The following is a 21,677-nucleotide window of genomic DNA, read 5'->3' on the forward strand; positions in this document are numbered from 1 at the left end:
GCCCCCCTCGTACAGCCAGGCGAACCCCGGCCCCAAGCCGGCGTGGGGAGGAGGGGGGCGGTGCGGGCGCCTTCCCCCCGCGCCCGCCCTGCCGGGGCTCCCGCTCACATCTTAGCGGCCGGCCGTGCGCCCCGACGACAGTGCCTTCGTGACCCTTTCCTGCAGGGCCCGGCCCGGGGCCTCCCGATCTCCCGCGGCCCCGGGCTCCGCGCTCGCGACGCCTCGGCGTCAGAGGCAGCGGCCCCAGAACGCGGCGGAGCGCGGGCTCCTCGTGCCTCCTCGAGGGTGAGGTTCCGGAGCCAGGCAACGACCGCACCCGACCGATGCCCGCTCGGAGCCCAGGTCCGGCGCCGGTCCTCAGCCCCCCGGGACCCGGCTCGGCTCCGAGCGCCCGCCGCGGCCGTACGACGTCACGTGGGCGCCCGATCACGTGCTCTGCGTACGTCCGGGTCGCGACGCGGGCGAGCCCACGTTCGTGCATGCGCACCTGGCGGCGCGGGGCGCGGGGCGCGAGGGCTTCCCGAAGGGCAGGGGTTGCGGCGGGGGCCCTGGCGGCCGTCGTGCGCCGTGCGGGCCAATGGCCCGCGGTCGTCGCCGGGTCTAGGGCAGGTTGGGTGGGCCACAAGCTTGTGCAGTTAGGGGCTCCCTTTTTAAGAAAAAGGATACAAAATTAGAATGAAGGGGAATATTAGGATAAGAAAAGTAGACACAACTTGCAAATGGTGCAAAGCTGGTAAGTGTCACAAACTGCCTGCAATGAGGGAAACGTCACTAATGAGCTACCTGACACACCTCCCTATTTTTTCCTGAATTTTTGGATGCAGACTTTACCTCTTAATATGGCAATGATTTTGTAATACTGTTTTTTAGAGTGACTAGAAAGTTAATTCACTTCCCTTTAGCAAGGTTGATTAAATTTTTATTTTTATCATTAATAGTTTAGAAAAGATTGTCTTGGCTGTGCATTGTTGTTGGTAATGCTGCATTAACTTTTAGGATTGCTCTCAGACGGATCCAGACCTCTCCTGTATGAGCTGAAGCTCCTCAGGTGTCCAGGTGCGGGGCTGGTCTGTCTGCTGTGGCCTCAGGATGGCTTCCTGTGAGCTTATGTCGCTATTGATTGCAGTATTGCGAGTGGAATCAGAAGAAATGGAAGCTGGTTTCTGAGTTCATGGTTCACTCACCTTCACGAATCGGCCCCGCCCTCCGAGAAGGCGCCTACTATGTTTTCATGCGATTTGCGTGCGACCCGAGTAAACGTGCCCCTGCCGGGCGCCATCCTCGCAGTCTCTGGGGAGCCCTTCAGGTGTTCACGGATGCGAGTGACGGCTGTCACCATGAGAACGTGTACAAGCAAAGCAAAACAGGCGAAGTTTGATTTGGGGACAAACTAGTTAATGTCATGTAGCATTTTCCTGTTAAAAAATAATTCTTTCAAATATCATTGGTATTTGTATATTGTCTGTGTACCATGTCTAACTGGTTTAATTCATTTATTAATTATAGTAATTTCTTTAAAAAAAAAAAAAAGGAGGAAATAAATGTCTGTTGAAGGTAAAAAAAAAAAATAGTAATTCTTTCAGAATGTTTCAGGAAGCCTCTCTTTTATCCATACATAGTATGTTTGCTGATTCTCTGTAAATTGGCTCAGAATTCTGGACAAATGAGTTTTTCATGAAATGGGGTTGGGGGGATTCGTTGATCATGGAAGCAGGTGTAATGAAACATCCTAGTACCCAGTGAAGTCAGCTTCAAACCCAGCAGGTCTGGCCGCTGTGCATCTTGCTGGCTGGATGACTGTGGTTTCCCGTGTTACCATCATCTTCCTTCTGCTTTTTGGCTTCCAGTTTAGGAATATCTCCATTCTCATGCTCTTTCATCTCTATGCTCTCATGTTCATTGCCTGTGTTTTCTTAGCTATCATGATTCTTTTCCTTCATAACTTTGTCGGTGTTTTTATTTCCATTGGGACACACTTTGGATGTTTCGAAGTTTCTAGCAGACTTTTTCTTTTCCGTTTTTTCCTTCTTCCAGTGAAATATTTCCTGCTGGTCGTGTTCAAATTTTGGTATGATCCATAATTCTAAAAAGGCATACAAAGTTAATCTGACCTTCAGGCAAACATGTGCAGCTGAAATGTGTGTTAGAATTGCCCCATGTCGTATTGAGCTTCGTGGTTGTGTAACAAAATAGCCAGACACAGCATGCAGTGCCCTCCTGTGGAGTGTGTGAAGGAAGAAGGGGCTCTGTCACTGGAACCACGTTTCTTCGGGTCCTTTTGCTGTGTCATTATCTTTTTCTGAAACTTCCAGTCTCTATCAGCACAAGGTGCTTCAGGTATGCTGGCTTGGTCTGCAACGTCTAGCTGCAAAGACGTGACTTCTCACATGTTGTGTGTATCAGTGGTTCTGCTCCAGGTGGGCACCCTACAAGCCTGGATGTTCTGAGAAACTCAGAGAGGCAGAAGCAACGAGGGCCACTTGTGCAAGACATCTTCCTACACAAGCGCTCCCACCATCCACATTCAAGGGGTCAGGTCCTTTGCCCCTTGGGACATCTGATGTTGGGGCATGTTGCACAGACTATGTGCTGGCCCAGAGTATTTCAAAACTTGTTTCCTCCCACCCAGCTTGTTCCTGGGGGCAGCCTCTGCACAGGTGAATGCTCAGGCAGTTGGCCATAGTACAGTGGGGCCAGAGTGACTGCAGACCCTTACGTGCATGCCCCACACCCTCTTCCATGTATCCCCAAGTCCACCTCAGTGCCACCTCCAGGAGGGCTATGTGGACACAGCCCTGCCTGGGGGCCTCAGGGCTGGGTGTCTGACCTTCCCTCCCAGCCCACTTCAGGCAGAGGTTCCACCCCAGGCACCAGGCCCTGCTTCCCATCTTCCTAATTGAAAAGCTCAAGGTCATCTGTGGTGGCTGGGGGAATTAGTGAGTCAGCGTGCATGACATGTCCAGAACAGCATCGGGTGCTCTTAAGAGGTCAGGAAGGATAGTTGTGACTGGCCTGGTGTTGCTAGTAGCAGCAGGAGCCATTATCACCATAGACTTGATCTTGAAATTTCGGCTCTGGCCCCTGGAGACCCAGCTCCTCCCTCCCTCCCTTGACCCACTTGCACCTCCAGGTCCCCTCACTTCCACCAAATCCCCCTCAGCACACACGTTTCTTTGTCCTGAAAACACCACCAGTGACCAGGAAACCCTTGCTTTGACCGTGGCAGCATCGTTAGCCACTGGGGAAATGGAACGCACCCTGTAGTGGGGCTGTGACCAAAAAGGCCGGCCTCACTGAGGGCTTGGGAGGTGTGGATAACTTGGAAAATGCTGTGGCATTTCCTTAACATTTCCCCAAAGAGCCTTGGTGCTTCGATTACAGGTGGCAGTAGAGACCACAATCCTGGGGTGCTTACTGCTATTGGGGTGACCCTGTTTCTCCGCCACCTCAGAACAGAGCTTGGCACACCGACCCGTGCGTGCAGGCACATCGGCAATCATCTCTGCATCTGTGTGACAGCTGGAGAGGTCCTGCTGCTCTTCCTCTGAGGCCCCCAGCGCTAGTCTGCAAGCACGTGGCCTCTTCTGGCTTCTCCTCGCTGGCCTGCAGTTCATTCTCCAGCACGAGAAACCTCCTCTGCCCACTTCTTAGAAGTGTGGCATTCATCTTGCAGCTTATTTGTTAGAGGCAGGGTCCGTTTGCAGGCTTCTTGTTTCCTATGTAAAGTCCTGGGTCTCCTAGGGATGTAGCTCTTCACAGATGTAAGACTGAAATGGCTCTAAAATGAATCCAGGTTTGTTTAGAGTTATTTCGGATTGTTTCCATTAGCTGGGTTCTCACATGTACTCAGTGGGTCAAGGCATTTACTATTTTTTTATAGTTTCGCTGTTTCCCATCAGAGTCCTCTCCAGTTTCCCTGGCTTTGGGGCACATGTCACAGGCCTACTTTCTCGTCTACTGCCCACCTCCAACCCAGGGGCCTCCAGGTTAGGGGAGGTTTTCACACGGAGCCTCTGGCTTCCCAGGAGCTGAGTGACGGATTGGAATGATCATTCAGTCCTGCCCCCAATTTCCCGAGCTCCCTGTGCCTCAGGCCAGCGCTGAGGTCAGGAGCTCCCCCTCGGGCTGAGTGCTGTCAGGGAACACACGTGCAGGGGGTGTGGGCTGGGGATCAGGAGGCCAGGCAGCCAGGCGGCTCCCAGCAGGGGCAGTTCTCACTGCACGGCAGGTGGCCTGGGTGGCTGACGGCGGGGCCGTGGTAGCGGGTTCTGGGCATGTATGTTAGGGGGTGGGCAGGGGCATGTGTGAGGGACCTCCTGCTGCTGGTCAGGCAAGGCTCGCCGGTGGCCGGCATCAAGGCTGCCCCCTTCCCCGGCCTGGCATGTCCTTTCTGCACACGGTGCACCCTTGGCGTCTAGCCCAGCACAAGCCAGGGACAAGGAACGTTTGCTGAGCAGATGAGTGAGTGACTGAGTGATCAGTGAGGGACAGCCCGCGAGTCAAAGCCCACCTGAGGTCTCATGCCCAGAAGACAGAGGACGGGGATACCCAGACACTGAGAAGAGCAGGAGGCCCTGGGCAACAGGTGCAGGGTGAGGGGGGTGTGGCCCTGAAGTGACAGTTTGTGTCTGCCCTAGTGCTTTCTGTGTGTGGTTGGGGATACCAGCTTCAGCACAGAGACCCAGGAAGGTAACCCAGGAGGGGACTCAGCCAGACCAGGCAACTGGATACAGGCCTTGGGTTGCTGCCACCACAAGGCCACTGGCTTCATGCCTTGTCTCCCTCCAAGACCATCCCCAGTGTTCTTAAATGTAGACGAATACGGCTTGGGACACAGAGGCACACAGAGAGCTGTGCAGGGCCTGGTTTCTGGGAGCATGGCTGTGACCAAAGCGGTAGATACACGAAGCCATGTGTGTGATGGCTTCTGTGATGCGTAAGCAGGGTGTACATCTGGACAACCCCCAGGATGACACAGGGTGGGAACGTGCCTTAGGGGCTCCGAAGCCCCCAGGAGGGGTCTGTGGAGAAGAGATTTGGAGGTAGGAGGCCTTCAAAGCTCTCAATTTCGGGTCCAGTTGGCATCAGTAAATTTAAGGGGTTTTCTTTTGCATTTTCTTTTTAAAATTGGTATTTATTTTATCTGAGGCTCTCATTTGTTTAGAATATAATTCAATCAGGAATGTGTTGGCACATTCCAGGCAGACGAGGCACACTCAGGGGAAGAGTGACTGAAAGAAAATAACAATGCAAGCAAGGCAGCCAGAGACACCACAAGGGAGTGAGGTACGAAGTGCCAAACGGTGCTAACATGTCCCATGCACAGGCAGTCCTGGGCCGGGAGAGTGTGCGGAGTTGCCGCAAGGAGGGCACACTTGGAGCTAGAGGAGGAGGCTGGACACCCGGGGAAGAGGGTGCCTGGTACAGGATGGTGAACGGCGTGAACAAAGGACTGCGGACACAGATGGGGCAGTAGCGGTTGGCATGGGGTAGGGCACACGCAGGCCGCAGGCTGGGTTGCGCACACCGCCCGGAGCAGCAGGAAGAAACGCGAAACCCTAGCAGGAGCTGGGCGGAGGTCCCTGGGGGCAGGAAATGCAGACTGCGGGACTGGCCCTACTGGGTGCACTCTGAAAGTGTTTCAGTAAGGCAACAGCATCATGAAACATCGTGTTAGATTCTTAGGGCCACAGGACTTTTAACCACAAGTTGTTCGCATTGTTTTGTTCAGTGAAGCCAGGTGCAGAACTGGATTTGCTCTGAATTTTTATATCTTAGTATCAAAATCCACAGTTATTATAACTCTGATAAGCACCCCTTTTTACTGTGAGACACGCACAGAGGAAGCCTTCCTTTTGCTTCTCTGAGCCAGGTGATGAAGAGCAGGACCGGCTGTACTGACATGGGCAAGCCAGCCTCTCTCTGCCCCATGGCCCAGGAGTAACACGTGGGCAGTCAGAGCATCCGTCAGACAGCGGGACAGATCCCACGAGGACGGCCTGTGTCAGAACCTGCGGGTCCATAAAGCAGTTCCTGGACCGACAACTGCCACCGTGCTCTCCAATCAGGAGGTCCCGACGTCAACCCTGGACGGGCCAGGCCTTGTTTGAATCTCTGTTTCTTTCAGACATTTAAAGTACATGAATGACCCAATAAAAAGTAAGAAAGAAGGAACAGAGCAGATGGGACACATTCGGAACAGCAAGGTGGTGGCTACGTCAATCGTCATATTAAATCTAAGCTTTGCCTGCTTGTTCTGTTAACTACATAGCGAAGGGTTAAAATCTGAAGCCGTATCCGTGGGTTCTTTTGTTTCTTCTTTGGGTTTTGTCAGTTTTGCTTTGAACATTGGAAGTTATGCTATTCCATACACTTAGGATTCTTGCGTTTTACCGACGAGGTGACCCCTTACATCATGCCAGACCGCTTCTCTGTGACAGTCCTCCCTTAAGGTCTCCTCATCTGCCGTTAGTGAAGCCAGCTTTCTCGTGATTCGTGTTGTGACGACGCCTGTTTCTATCCTGGTCCTTTCAGCTTGTCTTAGTCTAAAGATTTAAAATGTGTTTTGTAAACTCATTAGTTAGGTGTTGTTTTTTTCTTTTCATGTAGTCTATAAAGTCTTTGACTTCTACTCGTGCTGTTCTATGCACTTAGATTTAATATGGCGATTGACGTAGCCACCACCTTGCTGTTCCAAATGTGTCCCATCTGCTCTGTTCCTTCTTTCTTACTTTTTATTGGGTCATTCATGTACTTTAAAATTCCGTTTTATCTCCTCTATAGTGTTTGTTGATACATATATATAACACATTGTATGTACATATATACTTATTTTAGTGGTTGGTCTAGAAATTATAGTTTATACCCTTTGCTTTATCACAATCCACTTTGAAATGGTATTATTCTACTTCATCAACCACATAAGAAACTTAAAACAGGGAAATAACATAAACTCTCCTCTTACTCTGTTCTCTTCTTTTTTTCTTTCTATAGGTTGTTCTGTATAATGTGGCTATTTAAGTGTAAAGGTATATTAATTACAGTTAAATACAATTTTAAAACTCAGCTCCTCAGTCACACTAGCCACATTTGAAGGGCAGCAGCTTCTGTATCCGACAGGCACATTAGTGCAGGAAGTTGTGCTGGACAGCATTGCTCTAAAACCCACAACGCATTATCATAAAATTTGCTTTAAGCATTCATTCAAAAACCTTTTGAAGAAGTTTGTCTTTTACAGACACACCCCTAGTCACCTTTCTAGGTGTTCTTCGTCCCTCAGTGTGGGCCTGGGGTTCCATCTGGGACCGTTTTCCTCTGGCCTGAAGAACCTACTTTGGCATTTTTTTGAAGGCTGGGTCTGCTGACAACATTTTTCTGCTTTTGTTTATCTGAAATGTCTTTCATCACTTAAATGCTGAAGGACAGTGTCTGTTCGGTGTTGGTTTTGGCCTCAGGATGCCTGTTTCAGCGACCGGCTGACAACGTCTCCGTCTCTGGCCCCAGGGCTCGGGGGGCATCCTGCTGAGTCTCCCAGAATGCGACCCCTTTCTCCTCTAGCTTGGGACTTTTATCTTTATTTTTAGTTTTCAGCAGTTGGACCATGATGTGCCTCCACGTTATTGTTCTTTGAATTTGTCCTTTTGAAGGTTTGCTGAACTGTTTGGATCTGTGGGTTTACAAGTTCCCATCAGTTTGTAAAATTCTTGTATATTCTCTCCTTAAATAGTTTTCCATTTTCTTTCCCCTTCCTTTGGGCGTCCTACTTTATGGACACCAGACCCTTTGATCTCGCCCCACAGTCCTTAATACTCCGCTTTTCATCATCTTTTTTTTCTCATTTTCACATTTTTTTCCTCTGAGTTTTGATTCTGATGACTTCTACTGATGGGACTCTGAAAGCTCCTCTCTCCAGCTGCACGCAGTCTGTCCGCAACGTCCATGAGCGCCTCCTTTCAGGTGTCCTGGCTCTTCCTTTGCTCCTGTGTGCAGGCCTCACCCAGGGTGAGGCCTCACTGGTGTGGCAGCTGTCCACGGGGCACTGAGACGCAGCCCTTTGCTCCCACACCTTCCTGCCCTGGAAGGCCTCCGGGGTCTGTTCAGCTCTCCCGGGGCCCCAGTAATCAGAAGAGGCTCACAGACCAGCTGGCTGCTCTGGTCCCATTCACGGCTGCACACTTGTGAATAAGTAGGCTTAATACTGATTATGTGCTCTGCTCCACTTAGGGATTCTCATCACTGGATGTCTGGGAAAAGCCCCAGACACATTATTAAGAAATGAATCTACAATATAATTCAATGTTTTAGTCTTAATCAAAACTTGCATATATTTCTATTGACTTGATCAATTACATGTTGCTAATAGTTGTAATACTAATTTAATCCAGGAGAAATATTTGTAGCATGAGGCTTATGTTCACAGGAAATTTCAAATTTAATTTATGTATGTATATGCATGTCTCTCTTTCCATGGATAAAAAATAGGATTATCAATAAATTAGGTTCAAGTGTAAACACTTGTTGTATTTAGAATAAAATCTGTGGATGAGTGGAAAGCAATATGGAGGTTCCTCAAAAAACTAAAAACAGAAACACCATTTGTCCCAGGACTCCTAGGAATTTACCTAAAGAAAACAAGTTCTCAGATTCAAAAAGACATACGCACCCCTATGTTTATCACAGCACTATTTAAATGAGTGGATAAGATGTGGTACATATACATAATGGAATACAATTCAGCCGTAAGAAGAAAACAAATCCTACCATTTGCAACAACGTGGATGGAGCTAGAGGGTATTATGCTCAGTGAAATAAGCCAGGCGGAGAAAGACAAGTACCAAATGGTTTTACTCATCTGTGGAGCATAAGAACAAAGCAGAAACTGAAGGAACAAAACAGCAGCAGAATCACAGACTCCAAGAAGGGACTGGCTGTTACTAAAGGGGAGGGGTGGGGAAGGGCAGTTGGGGAGGGAGGGAGAAGGGGATTGTGTGGTATTATGATTAGTACACATGGTGTATGTGGGGTCATGGGGAAGACAGTGTAACATAGAGAAGACAAGCAGTGACTCTGTGGCATCTTACTATGCTGATGGACAGTGACTTCAGTGGGGTATGGCGGAGACTTGATAATATGGGTGAATGTGGTAACCACATTTTTTTCATGTGAAACCTTCCTAAGACTGTATATCAGTGATACCCTAATAAAAAAAATCTGTGGGAGAATTTGAATGGAAATTAGTTTAGGAGAAAAGGATTTAATAGAACTTTTAAGAAGAGATTGTTTATAGGTTTATAAAACATACATGGGTTTCAAATCACAAGAGCATTCAGGATCTATTTGATACATTTAAGGAATGATATCATGGTTTTATTTTAAAAGTCGATACTTACAATATTTGGAAATTACATCAATTGCAACTATTTAAACATGATGGAAAATTTTGCTATTATTGGGTACTTATGCAAAAAGCTTTGAGGACGAGGACTGCGGGTCCAGCTACCTTTTTCTGTAGCCTGAATCATTACAGGACGCACAAACGGGTCTCCCTGTTCTCAGTTTTGTTCCACACAGCAAACAGGTTGATCTTGTTAAAAGTTAAATTGGATCATGTTACTCCTCACTTGAAATGCCCTGTGGTTTCCCATTTCACTTCATGCACAGCCAGGCAGAGCAGCAGGCCCTCTGAAATGCCGCTGTCAAGGTCTTCTCTTGCCTCTGATGCACCCAGCATATTCCCGCCCCAGGGCCATCGCCCTTGCTCTTAGCCCAGAGGCCGTGGTGGAGCCTGGCTCCTGTCCTTCAGCCAGTGCCCTTCCCTTGGTCGCCAACTAAGTGCTGCCCTTAGGCTGTGCCGTGTGTGCTCACGTGTGTGCCGGGTGGGTGTCCTCCACAGGTACCATGGGGAAGGTGCCCCTTGGTCAAGCTCTCTTACTGCACCTGTGTCTGGGACGTACCAGATGCTCAGCACACGTCCTGGATGAAAGATGAAACCTTTGTAAAACTGGGGCCTGGGCAGTCCTCTGTATCTGTTATCAGCTCCTTTACGTAAAGAATGTGATGCTGCCCCCTCATGAGCACCGACCAGGGCTGCTCTTCCCTCAGATGATGGGCTTGCATGCTGGCTTCTTTCTGGTCTTCCTCCTCTCACACAGGCTGGGGAGTGGCTGCCCAGAGCGCTCACTGCTGTCTGTCCAGCCCTGACCTGGCCTGGTATACAGCGCATGCTTACCAAGCACTTGGAACAGATGCCTGTGCCGGTGCGAGCCTTGCCTGACTGTCCCAGAACTTGGTGACTTCTTTCCTTCTAAAACTGTGTGTGCCTTTCCATTTTTACCTGCCTTAGGCCTGGCATTGCCCATCTTCTTACCAATGTGCTTGTGTCGACATAGTAAGGGTACAACTGAGACACACTGGTGCAATGCTACAAGCTCATGCTCTTTACATCTGCAGGCCCGGGTTCCCTGCAAATGGTGGACGCTCTGTGTTGAGGAAAGCACGTGAAAAGTAGGTGGACACTTCCAATACCTCGTATAAGTTTAAGCATATAGCGCTGCTGCAAACTCCATCAGCAACGTTATCACAATGAAACTTCCGACCAGGTGGAGTGGTGGGTGCCCCGGACTGTGCGCACTAAGCCAAAGCCAGGGCCCAGACCACCGGGCCCCAGGAGTTTGGGACAACACACTCCACAGCCACTTTATCAACAGGAATTCGGAAACACTCATTATAATCGATCATAAGTAGTTTCATTCGAAGGACTGTTTTGTTTTTAAATGAGAGAATTCCCCAATTATTTACATACTTGTCTCAACATCACCTAACGTGTCTTCAATATATAAACATTTAATGAAATGCTATTTTTTGTCCAGGACGTTCTGGCACACTTGTGGTTCAGAGCAGTTTGTACTATAATTGCAGACACATAGGTGGCAATAAATGGTACATTCAGAGGAACACATTCATTCCCATTTCTCTTAGAATGAGTCGCACACATGGAAAGAAGAAACTAGCAAACTGGCTGCTCCAACGCCTCCCCCCGGGGGCTCTGTCCGGCGGCTCCGGCCCAGAGGACACTCTCTCTCCGGCTGTCCGCTGCCCACGCCGGCCCTGTGCACCAGCAGTCGGCAACCCGCTCCCGGCTTTGCGAGGCCGCTGCCCACTCCGCCCCGGCCCCTGGCCCCTGGCCCGGCCTGGCCCAGGTTCTTGAGGCCACCGCAGACCCCCGACCAGGCTCTGCGAGGCCACCGCGGACCCCAGATCCCGGCGGCCGCCGTCGGTGTCGGGACTGACGGCGACGCAGCGCGGCCGGCGCGCTGACTACCCGCCGAACCGCTGGCGCCCGCCCTGGGGTGTGGGATGTGCAGCCCTGGCACCGCACTCGCGAGTTCCCGCCCCGCGTGGGCCGGCGGCGAACCGAACCGCCGCTGGCAGAAGCAGTTCCCAGCCCTGTGCGGGTGAGAGCAGAGCGAAGCGCGCCGCTAGCACCGCGGGCACGCGCCCCGCTGCTCAGGACGGACGCCCGCCCCGCTCGCCCAGCGCGCGACGACCTTGACCCACCGCCCGGCCCCGCCCCCGCCTGGCCGGGGGCTGCTCCGCGGCTCCCCGGAGCTCTGCTCCGCCCCGCGTTTTCCAGGTCGCCTGAAGCCGCGCCTGCGCCGGGCGCCGCGGCCGGGCGTGAGGGCGTCCAGCCGGCGTGCCTCGCCATTGGTCCGCCTCCGGTAGCCCCATGCCGTGCGTCGCCCCCATAGGCGAGCGTGGCCGTCCGTCAGCGGGCCCGGCGCCGGCTCGCAGCGCGCCCCGCGTGTCCCGCCCCTCGCCGCCGCTCGTCGCTCGCCGGCCGGCGGCCTCGCGCGGCCCTCAGCTCCGTGGCGGCGGCGGCTGCGGCGGAAGGCGGCCCGGGCCCTCGCAGGCCCATGGCGGCGGCCGCGGCGCTCCCGGGCGCGGGCGGGCCTCCCGCGGGCGGCGGGGCCGGGAGCGGCGGGGGCGCGGGAGGCGGGTCCCCGCCAGGCGGCTGGGCCGTGGCGCGCCTCGAGGGCCGCGAGTTCGAGTACCTGATGAAGAAGCGCTCGGTGACCATCGGGCGCAATTCGTCGCAGGGCTCGGTGGACGTGAGCATGGGCCATTCGAGCTTCATCTCGCGGCGCCACCTGGAGATCTTCACGCCCCCGGGCGGCGGCGGCCATGGCGGGGCGGCCCTGGAGCCGTGCGCGCCGCCAGGGCCCGACGCCGGCGGCGACTTCTACCTGCGCTGCCTTGGCAAGAACGGCGTGTTCGTGGACGGCGTGTTCCAGAGGCGCGGGGCGCCGCCGCTGCAGCTGCCGCGTGTGTGAGTGGGGCCGGGGGCGGGCGCGCGCTGCGGCCTGGCCGGCGGGGCCGGGAGCGCCACCCTCGACCGCAGCCGCGCGGCCCGCCGGCACCTAGACCGCGACCCCCGAGCCACAGTCAGGACCAGGTCCAGGCCCCGACCCCCGACCCCCGAGCGGGAGGACCCGGTTCAGGACCCACTCCCGTTGATGAACTGCCGAAAACGGAAACCTCTTATTTTCTTAACTGATAATAGATTGTTACTTCCTTTTGTTCTGCCCACTTCCAGGCCCCCCACCACCACCCCGGTCTGCTGCCAGGACCCCCACTGGGACCCAGCACCCCCCCCGCCCCCTCCCCCGACTCTGGGCCTCGGTCCTACCGACAAGTAGGACGCGGATCAGGACGCACACCCGGAGCCCCGGCCCGACCCCGAGGCCCGGCCTTGTGCGTCCCACCCGCAGCCAGAACCCAGACCACGTCCCCTGGCCTCATTCCGCCGACCTGCGACCAGACCTTCATCCACCATCGAGCCAGGTCCCGATACGAGGCCCCGGCGCCCCCGCCCCATCCCCCCGCCCCACGACCGGGGCACAGACCGCAGCCCAGCACGGGACGCCGGCCTCACCTGGCAAAGCTCGAGGCTCAGGCACCTGTGCACGCGGGCCGTTTTCTAGGGTTTCTGTGCGCTGGGGAGTTTGCATATGTGTCTCACGAACAGCATGTACGTAGTCCTGAGCAGAAATGTTCACAGCTCCAGTTGATGAACTGCCAAAAACTAGAATCTCTGTCTTCTTAACTGATTAGGTTGTCTGTTACTTCCTTTTTGTTCTACCCACTTTCAGTAGTGAACTATTTCAAGAGTGTTTGTTTTTTAAACTGCGGGGACTTCTCTTTCCCTCTTGTATTTTTGGTAGCCTAAAAATTGAAAGCGTCAAGCATGATGAATTTTTATATCTATCCTCTGAACCTTACAATTTTTGGAGAATGATACTTTTAGCATAACTTTTTTAAAAAGTTGATTATTTAGAAATTATAGAGTCAGTTAAGTGAGCTTCGTGGGGAAGTGTCAGTCCTACTGCAGAAGAGCTTTTTTAAGTTATCATTTACTCTGCTTGAAAAATAAACTAGCTCTTTAGGAAATGCTAATTACTCCTCAGGGGCTCCTTTCAAGATCATTGCAAGCAGAGCCTTTGTCCACAAACTGGAATTTTTAACTGCTCTCAGTTGTTGGAGACGCTCGTCAGTAATTACGAGCTGTTGCTTTTCTTAATTCTGTGATTTTTGTACGAATGTTCTGTGCTATTGATTAGCCTGGATCGCTGCACCGTCTAGTTCCTAAACCTTGGTGGGAGCCTTTCAGAGAACATTATTTTCAAACCAAAATGCTATTCATGTGTGTTTATACTGTACGCTTTTAAAATCAATGGCAGGGCCTGAGAGCTGCCTTTTAATCTGACAGTTTGTTGTTTACAAATAACTTGATGTCACAACAAAGGATAGTCTCTTTTTATTTCCAGGATTTGAGGTTTCTTGAAGAAAATCCTCTTATTGCCATTCAGTCAAAACCATTTGTGTTGACATGCTAAACGTGGAAATATGTTTACCTTTTTATGAGGGCACATAATTCAGACTTTTTGAGGGTGGAGTGAGACTTGCAGAAGAAAGTGATGAGTAAGAAAGAAAGACTGTAGGGTGGAGGCCAGGCCTCTGACCTTCACCTCCAGCTTGTACACAGCGGAGAGTCCCGGGTCCACCAAGGCTACCATGAGCCCTGATTATGTTATGGGCCTGGGAACCTCTGCCCATAGTGACAGGGGTGAGTGGCTTTTTTCACAGAAGGGAGTTTGGTATTTTTATACTGTGGAAGAATTGGACAACTGGTAGCACTTTGCAGCACCTCTTTTTTTGTAAGGCATCATTTCCAAATTTTTGGTGTAGGGTGGTAACAAATACAGGTTAATGGGATAAACTGTAAAGAGAGTTGGTACTAGCTAAATGTAGATAAATTGTTTTGAAAGTCTTTTTCTTGAAGTTAAGCTCAATTTTATGTTACAAGTTCTTTTTAAGTTAAAAAATGAGATTGTGTCAGTTAAAAAGCACACATAATTTAGAGCAGTTAGGCAGAGATTAAAATACTCATAACTGCTTATTTCAGATTTGCCAGTTGAATTGAAAGTCACTGTACAGTTAAAAAAAGAAAACAAAACCCATGTTTGGCCTCATACTTGAATGACAATGATTTTACTCCAGCTCAACTTTAAAATGAATTTACATTTTGTAGTTAGTATTAAAAGTTTATCCACCCAGAATTTGGAAGACTACATAAGTGGTTTAGACTTAAAATATGGTTCATCATTTTATTGAAATACTAAATTGTGTATTAATTTGGGGGGCTAGAAAAAGATGAGGACTATGATCCTGTATGTTGGCTGTCGTGTTGTGAATGGTTTGGGAATACAAGTGCCTTTTCCATGGTGGTTGGTAAGGCCCATGCCCAGCGTGGACCGGCCCGTGTGTGGGGGCGCTGAATGTGCCCAGGAGAGCCAGGGCTGGTGGTTTTCTAGAAAATAAGTATTTCCACAAATCCTTAATATTCGGTCAAATATACGGGGTGGCATTTTTCTTGACTTCCCGTCGGCACAGGTGTTGGGGTCTAGGGTCTCTGTGGGGCAGGCTCAGTGAGAGACCCTGGGGCCATCTGTTGGGGCTTCTGGTAGTAGGCAGATGGAGCCTGGTTGGCTCCAGAGAAGGTGGAATTCTGGCTGGAAGGGGCCTTGGGGCTGCCTGTGGAGGGAAGTTTGTCTGGACCTGGTGGGGGAGCATTTTCACAGTAGTCGGGGACAGAATGGAGAAGGTCCATTTGGGGACAGGTCCTGCTTGTCTAAGGACCTGTGTCCTGCCTGAGTGTGCAGGGAGGTGTTCAGGAGGATCTGCTGGGCAGGATCATCTCCCTGTGGTGTTGCTTTTGTTGCCATGGTAGCAGACTAAGTATGATTAATAAATAAAAATAAGCAACTCCAACAGTTTATACTTTGAAATGTCGAGTGAATTTGACGTGTTTTTGATTAGTAAGATCCTAGAATATCTAACAGCCAAATATAAATAGAACAACTTGAATTTACTATTGCCTGGAATTATTTAACATGCAGAACTGCAGTGGTGCTTATGTAGAAGAGTGACCCTATTCCTATGCTAATTTAACTGCCTGCCAGGTAATGATACAGCAGTACCTTCTTTCTTATATGGCATGTTTGAAAACTTGCATATCAATTTTGGTAATGTCACATTTGAAGACTTTCTTATTAAATCAGAGATGGCATCCTCTGAGGTGAGGAGTGGAGAGAGGCGAGCAAACAGTGGCTTCTGGACCTTTGCAGGTAGACTCCAGAAAAGAACCGAAGGAACTCACAGTGACCCAATCCTGCTTAGAAGTGGGGATGAGGCAGAACTGAGGTTCCCAGAGAATACTGGTACCAAAAGAGGGAAATAAGGGTAGTGCCAAGAGAGGAGACAGCCTTGTGAAAAGGACAGTGACCTGCAGTGTCACATTCCTAGGGGAGCTGTGGGATTGGTGGTCAGGACACATTTTGGAGGATGAAGAAGGCTGAATGTGGGGCTGCAAAGCAAGGTTGGGAGTGGAGGTGTGAGAAGTGTGTGGGGTGGGGGATGGTATTGTGAAGAGAGCAGAGATCAGATTAGGGTCGGGAGGACTGGAAACCTTGTGGGTCAAAAGGGTGAAGTGGGCGAGGGAACCATGGAGAGATGGAACCAGCAGAGGCCCTGTCACCCCACAAAACAGACAGGTAAGATGTGCAGGAGGACAGGGTTCCCAAGAGAAGATAAATCTTGATGTCTTGCTTGAAGACCTGAGCAGAGCCACTAGTGAGGTCTGGCAAGTTTTCTTGTTCTAGGTCTGCAGGGTTGGCTGAAACACCTTCCTTTATTACCTGAGACTGACCAGCTTATAAGCAGAGCTGAGAGCTGGGGTCCAGGATGGTTGGACTCCAGGACCCAGGAGTTGGCATCATGTAGTGGCAGGTGCACAGGAAGAGGGGCAGAGTGCTTTGAAAAGTGCTCAGTGTACAAATTAATTGCTTTTCTTGACTATTATGTATTTTTCTTTAAAAGCCACAATATGCATTCATTTAGCAAACTGAGATACATTTTTACCACTGATTTGTAGACTAGGAGCACAGTGCAGCTATTTTAGCGTAATTGTTACTTCCCTAAGTTAAAAATAACCAAAAACCTGCTTGCTTCTACTTCACCTAGTATTTAGAAGTTCTTCCAGTGGTGAACCTTTGTTTTATTTTAATGTTTACTAAATGAGTAGTTTAAGATAGTTAAGATTTAAAATAATTTGAATTTCTAGTACACTTTGTGAAACAAACCTACATGATGGGATTTGTCACCTGTAACGGTCGTTTTTGTGCCATCTGGTTGCGTCAGGAAACAGTGAGGATGGGCTGTGGAGCTGGACAGACTCGAGCCAGATTCCAGGCCTGCCACTTAACCTGCCTGAGTTTTAGTTTCCTCGTGGGTAATACAGGGATGGTACCTGTTGAAGTTGTGTGGTACAGCACCGTGCCCATGCGCTAGACATCAGGCCCCGGGTGTCTTGTCCATCCAGCGATCTGGTGTGGAGAGTCCCATGAGGCTCTCATGTGACATGAGTATGAAAATGTCCTCAAGGGCCAGTGCTCTTCAGCTTGCTCATAGCTCAACACACATGCACACATGCGTGCAGTAAATTGATTGAGGGCCTCTTGGAGTAGTGAGCAGAGTTTGAAGTTCTTCAGCCAGGAGAAGTTGTCTATGCCTCCAACCTGCCAGGACCTAAAGGTAAAGACAGCTGTGGGAGGTGGTTGGTGGTGTCCACCAGGGGGGCCGGGAGAGGTCCATCTGGGGGTGCCCTCCCTTCCAGAGCCTCTGTTCTGGTCTGGCTCCTGTCTGACGTCTTTGCAGCTTTTTTTCCTCAAAAGTTTGCAGCTTCACCACAAGCACCCCCTGGCTGAGGGGAGAGGGAACAGTGCCCCAGCTGTGCGCACCGAGCCAGGGAGGGGAGGGTTAGAAGCTGTGCCTGTTTGTGGTATCATTTGAAGGGGACTTGTTCTTTAATGCTGTTGGCCTGGCTGTTGTTTGGGAAATTTAGGATGGCTTCGCTGTCCAATCTAAGATCTTTGTAATTTACAAAATACTGTTTTTTTTTATATTGATTAGTATTCTTTTAAGAGCTGGAATGTTTGCCTTACACAATGTTATACTTTCAGTTTAGTCACAAAATATTAATAAAGAAATTCACAGATAGAAAAATGAATAAAAATTTTTATGCACTTAAAAAATATGTTACCTAATAAAAAATGATTGCTACCTTATGCATAAAGGAGAAAACAGTAAAATATCTGAAGCATTGAAGATATAATAACATACTGTAAATGCCAATATATTTTATGGACTATTATGAAGGCAGTGGTAAAAAAGCAAGTTGTAACAAAAAGTTCTGAAACAACCACTTAAAATATCTTAACAATTTTAAAATCATTGTAATTCAAGTGTTTTTTTTCTAAATTTTTACTTCATATGCTGGTGAAGGCCTTATGTTTATAAACAGGCATTCATGAGTACAGTGTATCTTAGAAAATACTCACAGTCTTCCACGATTGTTCTGTAAACATAACTATTGTCTGTCTACTGCTATCAATTGTAGGGTTGGAAGGCACTTTGAAACGTGACTGATTAAAAAAAAAAGAAAATGCATCTTTCATTAAGACAGACCGCTGACAGTGAATGCTGGCTGTTAAGAATCCAAAGGATTTGCTAATCCTTATGTCCCATAATTTTTGCAGGCAGTCTGTGCTCTACATTGCTCTGTGGCCATATTAATCTTTCATTCCAATGCGTTTTCTTAGTTCAGCTGCGTTTTTTTCCAGTTCAACGTTCCATTGCCATTGTCTTCTGTTTGACTGAAGTTTGTGAGCCTGACAGTGCAAACGCTTAAGAATTGCACCATATCTCTTACGTTGTACCTCTATTTCTTTTCTTAATTTTTCATGGGTGTTTTTTTCTTCCTCAAGAAAACAAGTTTTTTCAGTGATAGATTCTTTTACAGTTATAATTTGATCCTTTAGCTTTGTAATGTCTTCCTGTACTTGTTTCATCTGGTTTCCTTCTGGATTTTGGGAATCTTGTGTAAGTTCCTCTTTCATTTTCATTAGTTTTTTAACAAGATCTCGTTTTTCATGGAGTTCAGTCATGAATGACCATTTGCTTTCTACCTCTCCAAACTATCTTTTTATACTTTCATTTTTGCATAATATTCATTATATCTTAGCATGTGTTCCTCAAAGTCTTCTTGGGCTGCTTCTGTATCAAATTTAAGCTTTACATTTTCTGTATGTAAAGATTTGATTTGAGTTTACAGGTTTCCACACTGAAGCTTGGTATTTTCTATGGTGGCATCTTGTTGATAAATTTGCCTTTCTGTTTCTTTAGTTTCTGCAGAAACAGATGCTGTTTGTTTTTCAAGCTCATGAAGTTCATTCTTCTTCAGGAACTCTATGACTCTTCCTTTCTTTGTGGACTGACATTCTTCTGTGCTGCTTTTCCCCTTTTTGGTTTACCTTTACTTGTGCCGCCCTGCACCCTCCGGGGCCTGCCGCCTCCTGGCCTCCTGCCTGCTGACCCACTTGGCTCCGGCCACAGGGCCCTTCGGTGGCTCTGGTTCCTGTTCTTCCCTGACGGGGCCGCTGAGCGTGGGCTCAGTGGGCCGCGCTGTTTTTCTTTTTTAAACTGCCTTTTTATTGAAGTATGATGAACATATATACTTCTGGAACTTGGACCATTGTCTCTTCTTGGGGGTCAGTGAGGACCTGCAGCTCGGCTCCCCTGCAGGCCTTGAGTGCCACCGGGGTGCCTTCTGGGCCCGCAGAGGTGCTCAGGTCACCCCAGGAGTGGTGGGTCACAGCCCGTTCTCAGGACTAACCTGTCAGCATCTCGCTCCCTGTCAGGGGCAGGGAAGTAAAGTGTTCCCTCCTCCTCATCGCGCTGAAACTTACCTACTCACTTGACTTTACTCCTCCGCTTGTCTTCCAAGGTGGGGATATGTTCATACCCTCTGAAAATGGAACAGAACCGTCGCTTTGGTACATATCCAACATATGTGTACCCGTTCCTGCTGACCCGTTCTGGCATTACAGTGAGATGAGCGTTCTCAAGTGCTCATCATCTAGGGATGGGATTCTAGTCAGACTTGGCTCCCCACTTCCTGGCTTTCATTTCCCAGCAGGTCCCACCTAGATCTACAGCTTCAGAAGTAGAGCATATTCCAGAAGATGAGGCTGTCGTAGTAACAGCAGATTTTTTCCACTGTAAAAATACAACGATTTTTGCTTTGCTGAGGAGAGTTGTTTTTGGTGGAGGAGGGGGATGAAGAAAAGGGGTTTCTAAAATAAGGAAGGCTTTAATGAAAGCAATTAGCGTTTTGGATAGTATTCTTTTTTTTTTTTTTTAAATAATTATTTTTTATTGAAGGGTAGTTGACGCACAGTATTACATTACGTTAGTTTCAAGTGTACAACACAGTGGTAGAACATTTATATACATAATTCTAGGTTCCAGCTATCGCCCTACCAAGCTGTTAAAATATCTTGACTATATTCCTTATGCTATACATTACATCCCGGTTACTTATTTATTTTACCATTGGAAGTCTGTCCTTTTTTTTTTTTTTTTTTTGTGAGGGCATCTCTCATATTTATTGATCAAATGGTTGTTAACGACAATAAAATTCTGTACAGGGGAGTCAGTGCTCAATGCACAATCATTAATCCACCCCAAGCCTAATTTTCGTCAGTCTCCAATCTTCTGAGGCATAACAAACAAGTTCTTACATGTAGAACAAATTCTTACATAATGAATAAGTTACATAGTGAACAGTACAAGGGCAGTCATCACAGAAACTTTCGGTTTTGCTCATGCATTATGAACTATAAACAGTCAGTTCAAATATGAATACTCATTTGGTTTTTATACTTGATTTATATGTGGATACCACATTTCTCTCTTTATTATTATTATTTTTAATAAAATGCTGAAGTGGTAGGTAGATACAAGATAAAGGTAGAAAACATAGTTTAGTGTTGTAAGAGAGCAAATGTAGATGATCAGGTGTGTGCCTGTAGACTATGTGTTAATCCAAGCTAGACCAGGGCAATAAAACATCCACGTATGCAGAAGATTTCTCTCAGAACAGGGGGGGTGAGGTTCTAAGCCTCACCTCTGTTGATCCCCAATTTCTCACCTGATGGCCCCCCTGCGACTGTGCCTGTCTTAGGTTGTTCCTCCCTTGAGGAATCTTACCCGTCTCTGGCTAACCAGTCATCTTCCGGGGCCATACAGGGAAATGTGAAGTTGGTAAGTGAGAGGGAAGCCTTATTGTTTGAAAAGGTTAGCTTTTTACTTCTTTGCATATTTATGCCGTGTGGCTTCTATGCCCAGCATTTGTCTTGAGGTATCTTTACCACTTGGAGGAGTTATGATACTCGGTAAATTTGATATGAGGCACGAATTCTATTTAAGGGTTGTAATTAGGAAGGAAGAAGAAAAGCTATAGAAGTAGCAGACGGAAGAAAACATGGGAAGATTGATTATTTCTTTGACATATCTTCTTGTAGAGTAACTTCAGCATATATAGGTTTTAAGCTACTACTTAAATTGCGCACACACATTAACATAATAGGAGTGTAGTTACATAACCAAAGCATATCTGTAATTACCAGCCATCTCCAGTGAAACCAAGAAAACCAGTTAGGCACCTTAGGCATTTGTGAAAACTTATCTATGATATGGTGGATATTGTCCAACTGAACTTGAACAGTCTGAGAGAAATCAGACAAATTAAAACAACCCATTCCTGGGGACTGTTCACATGCCATATGTTCTTTTAACAGTAAATAGTCTGTAGTTGTAAGAGTTTGGAGCGCTACAATTTGCACTTCTCCAAATTCTTGGTTGAGTTCCAACAGTATAGATCCAGTCAAATTTGTTGTTTTACCGTATGCACAGGCCAGCTTAGATATCTCCTTCCTCATTCCCATGGCAAGTCCAGGAACTGGTGGGATGAGTGCATCTACAGCTGTAGCAGTGCGTGGATCTTTGTTGGGGTTTTTTGATGATCACCTTCTGGCATGAGTCTTCCAGAGAGTGCAGATGTTGGAAGTTCTTTTTCATATCGTATCTTAGTTCATTTTCGGGGTAGCCCAATTAGGCTTTGATCCTCTGTATAAACACAAAAAGACCCTTTGCCTACACTTTTTTTTTTTTTTTTTTAAATAATTATTTTTTATTGAAGGGTAGTTGACACACAGTATTAC

The 21,677-nt window shown here is 48.4% G+C and overlaps 1 protein-coding gene, 1 long non-coding RNA gene and 1 pseudogene across 5 annotated transcripts in view; 2 read left to right on the top strand and 1 right to left on the bottom strand.

The window, feature by feature from the left end:
- The first annotated feature begins 502 nt into the window (after nucleotides 1–502).
- LOC130683629 (uncharacterized) lies at nucleotides 503–1,568 on the top strand. Its single transcript, XR_008997524.1, has 2 exons — nucleotides 503–733; nucleotides 997–1,568. It is a non-coding gene; the product is annotated as an uncharacterized LOC130683629 (long non-coding RNA).
- A 10,251-nt stretch (nucleotides 1,569–11,819) lies between these two features.
- The window catches only part of FOXK2 (forkhead box K2), a 78,891-nt gene continuing 69,033 nt past the window's right edge, over nucleotides 11,820–21,677 (top strand). For 3 of the 4 annotated variants that reach the window (XR_008997525.1, XR_005029930.2, XM_036910764.2), the window contains exon 1: nucleotides 11,822–12,325. Coding sequence is in view for 2 of the 4 variants with exons in the window: in XM_036910764.2 (XP_036766659.2) it covers nucleotides 11,913–12,325 (413 nt within the window). In the remaining 2 variants the exon portion in view is untranslated. Of the gene's footprint in view, nucleotides 12,326–21,677 lie in introns of all 4 variants that reach the window. The other variant, XM_057501897.1, reaches the window with a different exon arrangement.
- Nucleotides 12,656–19,756, bottom strand: LOC130683631 (coiled-coil domain-containing protein 122-like; annotated as a pseudogene).

The sequence above is a fragment of the Manis pentadactyla genome, chromosome 4, assembly GCF_030020395.1.
Source record: "Manis pentadactyla isolate mManPen7 chromosome 4, mManPen7.hap1, whole genome shotgun sequence".
Taxonomy (NCBI): domain Eukaryota; kingdom Metazoa; phylum Chordata; class Mammalia; order Pholidota; family Manidae; genus Manis; species Manis pentadactyla.